This window comes from Haliotis rufescens, unplaced genomic scaffold (genome assembly GCF_023055435.1).
Source record: "Haliotis rufescens isolate VD_foot unplaced genomic scaffold, xgHalRufe1.0.p SCAF_50, whole genome shotgun sequence".
Classification (NCBI taxonomy): Eukaryota; Metazoa; Mollusca; class Gastropoda; order Lepetellida; family Haliotidae; genus Haliotis; species Haliotis rufescens.
Window position 1 is genome coordinate 2,864,661 of NW_025964224.1, and position 14,760 is coordinate 2,879,420.

General features: G+C 43.2%; 1 protein-coding gene across 6 annotated transcripts in view; it reads right to left on the bottom strand.

Annotated features, from left to right (window-relative positions):
* LOC124120964 (cyclin-dependent kinase-like 5) overlaps positions 1 to 14,760 on the bottom strand; it is a 67,767-nt gene that overhangs the window by 9,789 nt on the left and 43,218 nt on the right. For 5 of the 6 annotated variants that reach the window (XM_046483899.2, XM_046483898.2, XM_046483902.2 and 2 more), the window contains 7 exons: positions 14,060 to 14,150; positions 12,353 to 12,542; positions 11,662 to 11,742; positions 10,528 to 10,691; positions 9,012 to 9,819; positions 1,561 to 1,683; positions 1,272 to 1,371 (listed from right to left, as the gene is read on the bottom strand). In XM_046483899.2, coding sequence (XP_046339855.1) covers positions 1,272 to 1,371; positions 1,561 to 1,683; positions 9,012 to 9,819; positions 10,528 to 10,691; positions 11,662 to 11,742; positions 12,353 to 12,542; positions 14,060 to 14,150 — 1,557 coding nt within the window. The remainder of the gene's footprint in view (positions 1 to 1,271; positions 1,372 to 1,560; positions 1,684 to 9,011; positions 9,820 to 10,527; positions 10,692 to 11,661; positions 11,743 to 12,352; positions 12,543 to 14,059; positions 14,151 to 14,760) is intronic. The other variant, XM_046483901.2, reaches the window with a different exon arrangement.

Consider the following 14,760-nt stretch of genomic DNA (forward strand, 5'->3'; position numbering starts at 1 on the left):
TTCTCAACATGATCTACACCAAACCCTCACACAGGCCAAGCTACACACTTGTCATGGATGGGAATATTTTCCCCCATATACCCCATGATTTACCGACTGGTGCGTCTCTAATTTTGCAGTCATCACAAAAAATACTGTTGTTTCTTTCAGACCTTTTGCTGACACATGAACTGAACATTGATCGTATTGATTTGTAGCTATCAACCCTGGCAACATTGTTTTTTGCTGAAAACATTTTGTGATTCCTGTCTGCCTTATTCTGGTCATACTTGGTGCCAACATTTCACCGACGCTCATCGAGCTACACAAACATATTGCTAAGCAACCCTTATTTTGACAGCCATATACTCGGAACCACAGCATGATGAACTTATCAAATTCATGAATTCAGTCTCTTTGATTACTTAGTGATACAAGGGGGAAAATATAGTATGTAGAACGTGACATAGTATCAACTGAATTATTTAGAATTGACATCAATATTGTTCACATTTAGGAAGTAAAACATAAACCGCGTGTGCAGATTGTGTAAATCAGTGACTTTGTTCGTAATATTCCAACACAAGCTCCTCTCTCCCCCCCCCATCCCCCCATTCTTTTATCTATCAATCCAGGATGGGTAGTCTGTTAGGGGGCGTGGCCTAATTTCTTTTTGGTTTATGGACAAATACCGTATTGGACTTAATAAGCGCCCCGCTCTAATAAGCGCCCACAGCGATATTTGCTTATATTTTTACAAGTGAACAATCCCAATCAGCACCCCTTCCGATTGATCAATGTACACAAGACTTATCTATTCGCGTATAATACGCACTTGTGTGTTATATGCACCCTTAATAATGGGCAATTAAATTCTGGAATAATATATCTGTCGTATACACACATTTCAGGCTGTCAGCATAAACCACGAAATTTATCTTTCAACTCTGTTTTTTTCCACCCAAATAATATTCTAATAAGAGCCCCCTATTTCTAATTTTGAGAGCGCATTGGGCGCTTATTACGTCGAGTACGGTAAACACAAAAAAGATTGCTTGGTTAGCCAATCTAATGCCACCACTTCACTTACAGAATTTATTTATTAAGCCATAAAATGTCATCACCGAGTAAGCTCGTATCATGTGTGAATCCTAACTAAACTGAACTGAAAATGTGAATCATGGTTTTACACAGGAGCTGAAAGTGAATGTGTCCCTGGTCATGCATATAGTAGGAGGCAGGATGCTGATGGAGCCGGAGGACGCCTGTGATGGAGTGACGGGGCAACTCACCATAATACTGGTTCCGTGTCCGGCGGGGGGCGCCGCCATAGTTGTGAGAGTCCTTGAACTTGGGATTGGTGGCGGCCGCAGGGTCCATCCCTGGTTGCAGCTGTGGGTACAGATGGTACAATGACAAACAGTGAGTGAGTGGCAAATTTAAACTGATATTGTCAATTCATAAAATCATGAAATAAGTACTAAGATCAAGGAACAGTCTTAGCACTAAGATCAAGGAACATGTCACTGTTACATCAACATGATCAGGTAAAGGGAATGCGTTCCACTGTCTGTGACCTACCTTGGCATATGACAGCTTCTCCGCCAAGTTGTGAATGGGGACTCCCCCATCCCTCATCTTCTTCTTGCCAAGTGTATCGTTTTTTATTCTTTGTAGCTCATCTTGCATGGCCTGGTCCAGGAACTAAACATTGACACGCAGAACAGAGTGAGTGAGTGAGTGAGTGAGTGGTTTCATGCCAGTTAGCAATAGTAGAGGAATACAAAATCTGGTTTAGAATAATACAATTTTATGTATTTTAATTACACTATTAGAAAAAAGTCAGAACTCTGGATTCATCTGGCATGACACAGAAGGAGCATGTAAGCTAGCCAAAACTCAGACATACACCAGATTAATCAGTGATCAACATCAACACCAGTCAGTGTTTGCGAAGATAGTCTTAGCGTCTTAGCAGGAATATAAAGATGACACAAACTGTCCCCTTGTTACCTGGGCCACAAACTAACGGTACTCTCCACACTTGGAAACGTGGCCACCAGGTCCTGACTAAGTGTCTGTGCCAGGGTATATAAATAGTACAATATACACGATATACAAGGGTAAATCTTATAGATATTGTTCTGTAAAGGCACTAAAGGGAGGGTTCAACAAGTAGGAAGTTAATCCTCTCTTGGACGGCATAACACTCATGTTAGACTGATAACTGCTTCTTTTTTAACTGAGATGTCCACTAGAGTGAGTGAGTATGGTTTTACGCCCCTTTTAGCAATATTCCAGCAATATACGGCAGGGGACACCAGAAATGGGCTTCACACATTGTACCCATGTCGGGAATCGAACCCAGGTCTTTCGGCGTGACAAGCGAACGCTTTAACCACTAGGCTACCCGACCACCTTGATGTCCACTAGAGAATCTGCTGTGTTATAAAAGCTATGAAAATGGAGAAAAACCAAGAAACTAGCTGTGATTAAGGACATCTCTATCATCAAAGAAAAGTCTGCCTGGGGGTAACTGCCCTCCATAGTCATCAGTTACGAAATGGTTTTTGAATTTAAGCGTGGCAGAAGTAGCACAGAAGATGGCCCTAGGTCTCGTCCTGAAGATGCTACGTCTGAAACTCAAGCGGACGCTGTCCACTGCATGACCCTGCAGACCACTGTTTTACAACACAGCGTGCTGTCCTCCGGGATAGCAAGCAGCATGTAAGGATTATTACCATCCTAAGCGTGCAGCAGCCTGACCTCTGACAGATTGTGGCTTTGATTTTGTTTGTCTGTTTGTAAGTCATATAACGCCGCACTCAGCAATATTCCAGCTATATGACCATAGTCTGTAAATAATTGGGATACAATGACATGCATCAAAAAGGTCAGTGAGCCTGACAAGCATAGCTGCCTCTTACAACAAGCATAGTTGCCTCTTACAACAAGCATAGCTGCCGCTTACAACAAGCATAGTCGCCTCTTACAATAAGCATAGTCGCCTCTTACAACAAGCATAGCTGCCTCTTACAACAAGCATAGTCGCCTCTTACAACAAGCATAGCTGCCTCTTACAGCAAGCATAGTCGCCTCTTACAACAAGCATAGTTGTCTCTTATGGCGAGCATGGGTTGCTGAAGACCTATTTTACCCCCAATCTTCAGGGGTATGGTGGGTTAGAAATACTTTCCCATGCCATTACTCTCCTGACCTAGAACCTTCTGACTATCTCTTCTCTAAACAAAAATCACACCTGCATGCTAGAGTTTTAACCAGTCATGATGAGGTGTTTGCCACTGTCAAGGCCTTTGGGTGACCAAGATGAAGACCTGGGTGCCATTGTACAAAACAATGTTAACGCTACGACTGTCGTAAGTGTATGTTAAGGTATGGGAGTTACGTTCACCTTAGAGCAAATATCTCTTTGTACAACGGCACCCAGAATATCATTGAGAATCACTTGACAAAGTGGATTGATTATATTAAAATCCAAGTGGTGAATAATTTTGATTCTTGAGGCCACAGATTTTTCGATTTACCCTTGTAAACAGATACTACACACATGATCAATACACTATCACTTTGTTCAAAATACCTGTGGTCATGTCAAAATTGGCAGCTATCAAATACAACTTGTGTGTTATAATGAACTCTACAATCAGGTCAGATGTTATGATAGGAAAAGAAATCTTTCACAAAAAATGCTGTGCCAACATTATGAAAATCTGTACTGGTTTTCTGCAATGTTAATCTGAAATCACCAATTAGCTTAGAGAAATAACAGCATTTGTAGAAACTTATGAATCACACAATCATTTTTAGTGACAAATTGTTGTGAGTGCTTTCAAAGCTCAAAACATGCAGTGCTTGTTAGTAGTGATGGGTATTGGCCTTTCATATTACAATTTATTGCAATAATGTTTCATATATTGTCACAAATATCACAATATATTGCATGCATTCTTTCATCTATAATTTCTTATGTACCTAATAAAACTAACCTAACTTGCAATAGACCATATATTGGATTTCCCCACCCATTTTGACAACTTGGAAGTCGTCCACCACGCTGCTATTGTCACAATCTATGGGTAACAGTAAATTTGGTCTTTCCCCCATATTCTCAAAATCTTCATGACGATTATCTGTACCTTTTCTCCTTATACTGATTATCATATCTTTCCCACTTTCGGAAGAGAACGTTCTGCAATTGCGTTTATCTACTTTGTCGATGGCTACATCTATGGGGAACAACTCACAAGACACTTCCCTCTCAAAATAATGTTGTCCTATTTATGTCATCAAGTTGAGAGCGCATGTTCAAATCTCCAGAAATGACATCATGATAACACAATGACACAACGGCTCTTCCTTCTTCATTGTTCTTTGTGATTAATAAACATGGCTATCTTATATAAGAGCCGAAACTACTTTCTTTAACAGACTGACTGGGGCTGGCAGGATTGTGCCTCTCAGTGGCAAGATCTCGGTAATAGTAATACCAGGCTCTACCCCAGCTCATGCCACACTTGAGATATTGTGTAATGAATGAGGTATCACTGTGAGGAGCAAGGGTGCACATAAATAGAGAATCTCAAATGTCTTTTGATATCAAATATATCAACGAGTGTATATTTGATATCAAAAGACACGAGGGTGAGATTCTATTTATCATCCAACATCATTCTTCAAACTTTTTCAGTTTGTAGACAGTAATAAACAGTGTCTTAAGTGTAAAAAGTACTGCTAACAGCTTCAGTAGCAGAGCCATTAGCAATGTCATTTGATTGTGACGTCATGGTTACCAATGACATCATAATGGTCTGCAAAGAATTGTGATGCAATTTCATTGCAGCGATATCTACAGTGTAGATATTGCTTGATCTAACCCAAGCCATGTCTCCTGTGGGAGCCAGTTTTGGATGATAAGAAGACATGTCATCATGGAATTTGCTCACGTGAGGCACTGTCTTCATCAGCTGATGAACGTCAACAAATACAACTTCAATCCTTAAATGCAAATATCCCATAAAACACTTAACTGCAAATCATGACTTGAATACTTCACCAAATTAATGTATGTGCCAACCCCTTTGCCAAAAATGTCATGAAATTTATGCATTTAGGTCAACCGGAAATTTATCATCAACAAATGACAACACCAAGTTCAGTTCAGTAACAGGGTTAATTCTTCTCACAAAGTTAGGTGAGTTTATTGGGAGCATGATTTATGTCATTGTGGGAAGTTTGAGCAGTGAATCTAAGTGACAATCAACTCCAGTATGTCCACATATCGCTAGCAACGGACCCTCACATTTGCAATCAAGCATGATCTAAAACAGGATACGGCAAGACACCGTGGAGACATGCACATATCTAAATCTACAACTACAACAACAACTACTACTACAACTACTGCAACTAAACTACATCTACCCCATCACCAGTGTAACAAGCAGCATACTCCAGCTAACCTCCAACTACCCCCATCACCAGTGTAACAAGTAGCCTACTCCATCACCAGTGTAACAAGCAGCATACTCCAGCTAACCTCCAACTACCCCCATCATCAGTGTAACAAGCAGCCTACTCTAGCTAACCTCCAACTACCCCAATCACCAGTGTAACAAGCAGCCTACTCCAGCTAACCCCAATCACCAGTGTAACAAGCAGCCTACTCCATCACCAGTGTACCAAGCAGCCTACTCCAGCTAACCCCATCACCAGTGTAACAAGCAGCCTACTCCAGCTAACCTCCAACTACCCCAATCACCAGTGTAACAAGCAGCCTACTCTAGCTAACCTCCATCACCAGTGTAACAAGCAGCCTACTCCATCACCAGTGTACCAAGCAGCCTACTCCATCACCAGTGTAACAAGCAGCCTACTCCATCACCAGTGTACCAAGCAGCCTACTCCATCACCAGTGTAACAAGCAGCCTACTCCATCACCAGTGTACCAAGCAGCCTACTCCAGCTAACCTCCAACTACCCCAATCACCAGTGTAACAAGCAGCCTACTCCATCACCAGTGTAACAAGCAGCCTACTCCAGCTAACCTCCAACTACCCCAATCACCAGTGTAACAAGCAGCCTACTCTAGTTAACCTCCAACTACCCCCATCACCAGTGTAACAAGCAGCCTACCCCATCACCAGTGTAACAAGCAGCCTACTCCATCACCAGTGTAACAAGCTGCCTACTCCAGCTAACCTCCAACTACCCCAATCACCAGTGTAACAAGCAGCCTACTCCAGCTAACCTCCAACTACCCCAATCACCAGTGTAACAAGCAGCCTACTCCATCACCAGTGTAACAAGCTGCCTACTCCAGCTAACCTCCAACTACCCCAATCACCAGTGTAACAAGCAGCCTACTCCAGCTAACCTCCAACTACCCCAATCACCAGTGTAACAAGCAGCCTACCCCATCACCAGTGTAACAAGCAGCCTACTCCAGCTAACCTCCAACTACCCCCATCACCAGTGTAACAAGCAGCCTACCCCATCACCAGTGTAACAAGCAGCCTACTCTAGTTAACCTCCAACTACCCCAATCACCAGTGTAACAAGCAGCCTACCCCATCACCAGTGTAACAAGCAGCCTACTCCAGCTAACCTCCAACTACCCCAATCACCAGTGTAACAAGCAGCCTACTCCATCACCAGTGTAACAAGCTGCCTACTCCAGCTAACCTCCAACTACCCCAATCACCAGTGTAACAAGCAGCCTACTCCAGCTAACCTCCAACTACCCCAATCACCAGTGTAACAAGCAGCCTACTCCATCACCAGTGTAACAAGCTGCCTACTCCAGCTAACCTCCAACTACCCCAATCACCAGTGTAACAAGCAGCCTACTCCAGCTAACCTCCAACTACCCCAATCACCAGTGTAACAAGCAGCCTACCCCATCACCAGTGTAACAAGCAGCCTACTCCAGCTAACCTCCAACTACCCCCATCACCAATGTAACAAGCAGCCTACTCCAGCTAACCTCCAACTACCCCAATCACCAGTGTAACAAGCAGCCTACTCCAGCTAATCTCCAACTACCCTCATCACCAGTGTAACAAGCAGCCTACTCTAGCTAACCTCCAACTACCCCCATCACCAGTGTAACAAGCAGCCTACTCCAGCTAACCTCCATCTACCCCATCACCAGTGTAACAAGCTGCCTACTCCAGCTAATCTCCAACTACCCCCATCACCAGTGTAACAAGCAGCCTACTCCAGCTAACCTCCAACTACCCCAATCACCAGTGTAACAAGCAGCCTACTCCATCACCAGTGTAACAAGCAGCCTACTCTAGTTAACCTCTAACTACCCCCATCACCAGTGTAACAAGTAGCATACTCTAGTTAACCTCCAACTACCCCCATCACCAGTGTAACAAGTAGCCTACTCTAGTTAACCTCCAACTACCCCCATCACCAGTGTAACAAGCAGCCTACTCTAGTTAACCTCCAACTACCCCCATCACCAGTGTAACAAGTAGCCTACTCCATCACCAGTGTAACAAGCAGCCTACTCTAGTTAACCTCTAACTACCCCCATCACCAGTGTAACAAGTAGCCTACTCCATCACCAGTGTAACAAGCAGCCTACTCTAGTTAACCTCTAACTACCCCCATCACCAGTGTAACAAGTAGCCTACTCCATCACCAGTGTAACAAGCAGCCTACTCTAGTTAACCTGTAACTACCCCCATCACCAGTGTAACAAGTAGCCTACTCTAGTTAACCTCCAACTACCCCCATCACCAGTGTAACAAGTAGCCTACTCTAGTTAACCTCCAACTACCCCCATCACCAGTGTAACAAGCAGCCTACCCTAGTTAACCTCCAACTACCCCCATCACCAGTGTAACAAGTAGCCTACTCCATCACCAGTGTAACAAGCAGCCTACTCTAGTTAACCTCTAACTACCCCCATCACCAGTGTAACAAGTAGCCTACTCCATCACCAGTGTAACAAGCAGCCTACTCTAGTTAACCTCCAACTACCCCCATCACCAGTGTAACAAGCAGCCTACTCTAGTTAACCTCCAACTACCCCCATCACCAGTGTAACAAGTAGCCTACTCTAGTTAACCTCCAACTACCCCCATCACCAGTGTAACAAGCAGCCTACTCTAGTTAACCTCCAACTACCCCCATCACCAGTGTAACAAGTAGCCTACTCCATCACAAGTGTAACAAGCAGCCTACTCTAGTTAACCTCTAACTACCCCCATCACCAGTGTAACAAGTAGCCTACTCTAGTTAACCTCCAACTACCCCCATCACCAGTGTAACAAGTAGCCTACTCCATCACCAGTGTAACAAGCAGCCTACTCTAGTTAACCTCTAACTACCCCCATCACCAGTGTAACAAGTAGCCTACTCTAGTTAACCTCCAACTACCCCCATCACCAGTGTAACAAGTAGCCTACTCTAGTTAACCTCCAACTACCCCCATCACCAGTGTAACAAGCAGCCTACTCTAGTTAACCTCCAACTACCCCCATCACCAGTGTAACAAGTAGCCTACTCTAGTTAACCTCCAACTACCCCCATCACCAGTGTAACAAGTAGCCTACTCTAGTTAACCTCCAACTACCCCCATCACCAGTGTAACAAGCAGCCTACTCTAGTTAACCTCCAACTACCCCCATCACCAGTGTAACAAGTAGCCTACTCCATCACCAGTGTAACAAGCAGCCTACTCTAGTTAACCTCTAACTACCCCCATCACCAGTGTAACAAGTAGCCTACTCCATCACCAGTGTAACAAGCAGCCTACTCTAGTTAACCTCTAACTACCCCCATCACCAGTGTAACAAGTAGCCTACTCCATCACCAGTGTAACAAGCAGCCTACTCTAGTTAACCTCTAACTACCCCCATCACCAGTGTAACAAGTAGCCTACTCCATCACCAGTGTAACAAGCAGCCTACTCTAGTTAACCTCTAACTACCCCCATCACCAGTGTAACAAGTAGCCTACTCCATCACCAGTGTAACAAGCAACCTGCTGTGATGTACCTGAGTGCTGCTTCGTGATGTGCGTCTTCTCACCTTCTTCCTGTCCATCCTCGGACTGGCAGCATTGTTGCTGCCCTTCCCCCCACCTCCTACACCTCCACCCGTGGGGTAGGCCCCCACACCACCTCCACCGGTGGGATGCCCCTGCCCCGGGGCCTGAAGACTGATGGTGAAGGTATTGCTCTTTCCCCGGGGCGAGGACTCAAACTCCTCTTCTTCCCCACCCCCCGGAGGTTCATGTTGATGCACGTCCATCACACTATCTCTCTTTTTCATGTACCGAGAGTCACTCACTGTCCAGTCCATCTTGTCATCATTCGACGACTGCATAGCACTTGAGTCTGGATGTCCTTGAGTTCGATTTTTAGAAGAGTTTGCATTCGACTCCAAAATATTTCCATTACGAAAATCTTGAAATGTACTTTGATGGCGATTGTCAAACGTGGACTTCTTAGATTCGGGATATTTGTTTCCCTGCCTGGGATCAGCATCCATAATGGTAATCTCTGTTCTGCTTACTGCTCGATTTTGGGGTCTGGCACTGCCCCCCTCCCCAAAGTCTTCCTCATCCTCGTCCTCCCCGTGTTGCTGTCCTTTGACCTGACGTAGCACCACACTGGTTTTGTTGGCCGAGTTGGCAGTGGACTGGTTTCGCACCTGCTTCAGGAACTTCATGTCTCCAGTGGAGGAAGAGGTTCCCTGGATCACATAGCTCTTCTCCTCATCTGTGTCCATCTTCTCCGCTTCAAACACCTGGTTCTCCTGCCCTGCCCCTGTGCCAGGCCGGTCAGTATTCTTCATGTTCTCACTGTACAGACAGATCAGGTCATTGAACAGCAACAATAATTTGATGTAGTTATGCCACAACATGTCTTTGTTTAGAATGCAGAGATTTAGGCCACTTAAATGAATCTAAGTTCTATTGATGTATATGTGTGTATGTGCGTCTTGGTTAAAGCCGAAAATATATGTCACCTCATTAATTTATTATTTATTTGTTGCTTAACGCCGCACTCAGCAATATTCCAGCTATATGACGGCGGACTGTAAATAATCGAGTCTGGAGCAGACAATCAAGTGATTGACATCATGAGCATCAACGTATGCAACTGGGATACGACAACATGCACCAACCATGTCAGCGAGTCTGACCACCTGATTCATTTGATTGCCTCTTGACCTGTTGACCCCAAAATCCCAACAGGGCTCTAAATCTTACTAGCAGTGTTGTGTGACATTAGTGTTTATTCATGCATTATCGTGTCAACCTGTAAGTGAATGACCCTGGACGAGGGGATGACAGCGTGATCGGCACTACTGGGGTACAACTGTACCATCAACCTTCATGAAGCAGAAAACAATGTCAAAGTATTACACAAATCCATCCATTCAATCAATCAGCCAAACACGACACTGTCCTCTCAAACCTGCACTGTGTTTATACAACGCTTTATAGAACCGCACCACATAATTTTCAACTACCCAGAGAACATATAGTATGATACATTAGTTTTACCTAGTGATGTCATCAGTGATGTCAGTTTTCTGCTTCTTGTTTGAGGTATAGTTTTTTATGGAGACGCGGTTGTTGCGATGCAGCAGCTGTTCTGTGACGAATGCATCATGATTGAGGCACTCCTCGATGGGACATCGGTCCAGTGGGTCGAGTTGCAGTGTTCGCTGGAACACGCAAGGAACATTCATGGAAACACAGAATTTTGTGGAATGCTGATCATGAAGAAAATCAACTTTGTGAATCATGCTACATTCAGTAAAGTTTCAGCCATTTGTAAACTTGGTCATTGGTACCAATATGTAAATCAGGCTACACTATTGGAATTTAGGAAAGAATGAAAGGCTAACATATCACACACAGCGGCAGTCTGACAATCTTGCCTCCATCAGACTTGGCCATCTTCCCAAGGCAAGAGAGTTAACAGTTTCCACCCTTGCCGAACTAGGCTGGTATTATGGAGTTACATTTTGGCTATGCATAGTCCAATCAAAAGCGCACACCGAAATCCAAATCCGGTTCGTAAACTGTCGATTGCAGGATTTGCAAAGCATGTGCACCGTCAGCTTGTTGTCGGCAGATATTTTCCAAATCTTTTCATGTTTTTAATCAAGGGGCTCACGTGATCTGATGCATTTCGCGATGTAAGACGCGTTTTATCACAATATAGATCTTGATTATCGATCAGATCGTCCTGACTGGGCGGCACCATTTCGTGTGAAGCAAACAAGTGATACGAGAAGTGGAATCTGATTGGTCCATAGGAGAGGCTTAGAAGGGACAGAACTGGTCATAGCCACTGGTGGCGCTACGATCAAGCCCAGTAATTCCAGCCTAGTTCGGCAAGGGTGGAAACTGGACTTTTAAAGTCAGTTACCTCTCCTGCCTCGGGAAGATGGCTTTGGCAATCATCTTGTCAGTCATACAGACCCTGATACAAACATATCTAATACAGCCCATGCAAGTCTATACTATACTGCAAGTCTAGATTACTTCAGTCTGAAAATGAAAGAGTCTCTGGGCTCCTTTTTATTTTATTTTTATTAAGATAATTTAAGAACTGTTTTTGTCTCTGTAAGATATTTTCATTTCAGAGACTAGATGTTAGTCTAGCAATCATGCTGTGCCGTTACTTACTTGCATGAAGTCTATGAGGACACTATTCAAGATTCCCAGATACCGTTTGGTTATCGTTTGAGGACTTGCCACTGCTGGGAACTACAAACACAAAAAACACTTTTTTGAATACAGACAACAACTTCTGTAATGAAGACACACAACACACATTAGTTTCAGTAACACAAGTTTGTTAATTCGACACTTCAATCAATTCACAGTCTGTACACTTGACCCAAGTTAGTCCCTGTGACATCTGAGGACATCCCATCACGGCCCAGGTCAGAATGACCTTTCATAAGACCAATCACACCGTCGTTTACCAGATCAGGAAAGTGACAGTTGGAATGTGTTTTCTAATCAAGCAAACTCGAAAAGGTTAACATGGGGTATTCCGAATGACAGCCTGTATGACAGATTCATAAAAATCATCGTCCATATCTTGCTTCATTGGGATAAACATTTGAAAGGAAGAGACGTTCCATTGCACGTGTGAAGTACTGCCATACAATCTCGACCTTATCATAGACATTCCAGAATGTCCTGTTTTTTTCAGTTTACATTTAAGTCAACATTATAAATCTCAGTTATTCAATTCATATAATAAGAAAAGCTTGGGGCTTCATCTGTCATAGAAGCTTATGCTGCCCAAGAGATCCTCCTGTGAATGTAAAAATGTCTTCTCACATCTTAGAGACATTCCTGTTCCTACCTTGAGCCCTGAGAATCGGGGGTTCTTGTAGAACATGTTCATCTGGTCTGGGGGCAGTGGCCCTATGACCTTCTGTATGACAAACAGCTGGTCAATCTCACTCTCCCCGGGGAACAGCGGCTGACCGTCACTCAGCTCGCCCAGGATACAGCCGATGGCCCAGATGTCCACCGCCTTGCCGTACGCAGCACTGAAATGTACATAGATGTCTTACATAGAGCATAGATGTCCTGCAAAGAGCATAGAGGTCTTACAGAGAGCATAGATGTCCTACATAAAGAATAGGTCTGCATGGAACATAGATGTCCTGCATAGACCACAGGTGTCAAGCACAGAGCATAGAATTCTAACATAGATAATATATGTCCTGAAATGAGCAGTTGTCCTGCATAGAGCATAGATGTCCTGCAATGAGCATAGATGTCTTACATAGAGCACCTCTGTCTACATAAAGAATAGATCTGCATAGAGCATAGATGTCCTGCAATGAGCATAGATGTCCTGCAATGAGCATAGATGTCTTACATAGAGCACCTCTGTCTACATAAAGAATAGATCTGCATAGAGCATAGATGTCCTGCAATGAGCATAGATGTCCTGCAATGAGCATAGATGTCTTACATAGAGCACCTCTGTCTACATAAAGAATAGATCTGCATAGAGCATAGATGTCCTGCAATGAGCATAGATGTCCTGCAATGAGCATACATGCCCTGCATAGAGAATAGAATTTCTACATAGAGCATATATGTCCTGAAATGAGCATAGATGTCCTGCATGGAGCATAGATGTCCTGCATGAAGCAGATAGTTGAGCTTAGATGTCCTACATAGACCACATATATCCTGCTTAAAAAATAGCTCTGCATGGAACATAAATGTGCTACATGAAGCAGAGATGATCTGCACAGAGCATAGATGTCCTGTAATGAGCATAAATGTCTTGCTTTGAGCACAGAGTACAAATAGACTTCTGCTTACTTGAAGTTAAACGACATTAGAACTTGGCAATTTGAGTCAGACAAACAGCGTTATGAGCAATGCCATACTTGTCATGATCAAACAAGTCACACATTGTAAACACCCTATCACTATATTTAGGGGTTGGGCAGTTACAAATGGAAAATAATAAAGGCTATGCGATATTTGTTGTTAATATTTAATACACTACATCATATGTGAGCTGTATGGCATCTACATCTCAACTATTGAGGAATATTTGTGTTCGGTGTGGGTTTTCCATTGTCAACATGGTTAGGATCAAAATTTCCCAACTGTGGCACTGAAGAAATGAATCACTTTAGAAACCTGACATCTCACTGGCTGAAAAACCAACTCAACTCCTCTAGATTGGGCAGTCATAATTTACACATGGTAACAAATGTTATACTTGCTGATTTTGTGTGCTGACGATTAGGTGCCTCACTCTGGCAGTGTGGCTTCGAATGCCAGATGGGACTCAACCAAAAAGTACTAGAATCTCTACTATACTGAGAAAGTGTTATCCCAAATATAACATTTGTTATATTTGACCACTTTCTAAATGACATTTTGGGTTCTTAATGAGTATGGTTACTGATCTTATACTGTAGATTCATGACCATACAGAAATGATAGACAGATGTGAACAAATAGCAGTTCATTTGCAAGAGAGAGGGTGAGTTAGACTCATTTGATACAAGACATTCTAAATAGATGATTAGCTTACCCCAGCAGCAGTTCCGGAGACCGGTACCACCGTGTAGCCACGTAGTCTGTGTACAAGCCGCTGGTGCCGCCAGAGATAGTCCGGGCAAAGCCTGCAACAGAGACGCTCATCCTGCCACAAGTCACATCAGGGACATGGCCGACTACAGCTCCTTCTCCACATCACAAACAGCTGCTCTTTTCATGGTAATTTCATAATTAGACAACAAACTTAATATCTAAAACATCAAGTTCAGTGGTTCCACTACTGCATGAATAAGGCCGATTAGAGGCAACTTTACAGATCATTTTCTTTCTAAAATAAGCAATTCCTTGACCCAAACTGATTTTAAAGAAAAGTAAGTATTGACATTTGCTGAAAGTTTAATCTTTTGGATGAATGGCTTGCTGAGTAGACCTTTCCTCAAGGAAACTTTAGTCCAAACAATGTAACCCAATGTTTTGGGGGGTCATAAAACAAATTTTATTGTAATTCTTTTGATAAATTTGACATTGATTTTTCAAAGGATTCACAACTTCAACTTCAAAATTGTTCTTTTTAACTACATCTCATTTCCTCTCAATCTGACTTGTAATAATGTTTTCTGGTGTCACTCAATAAACACATGTCAGTAGAGATGATATCTGGTTCTCTTCACATGCAATCTCAGTAAAATCAGATTTTAGTCCTTGTCGCTATCGCTAAACTAAGATCTGAAGACA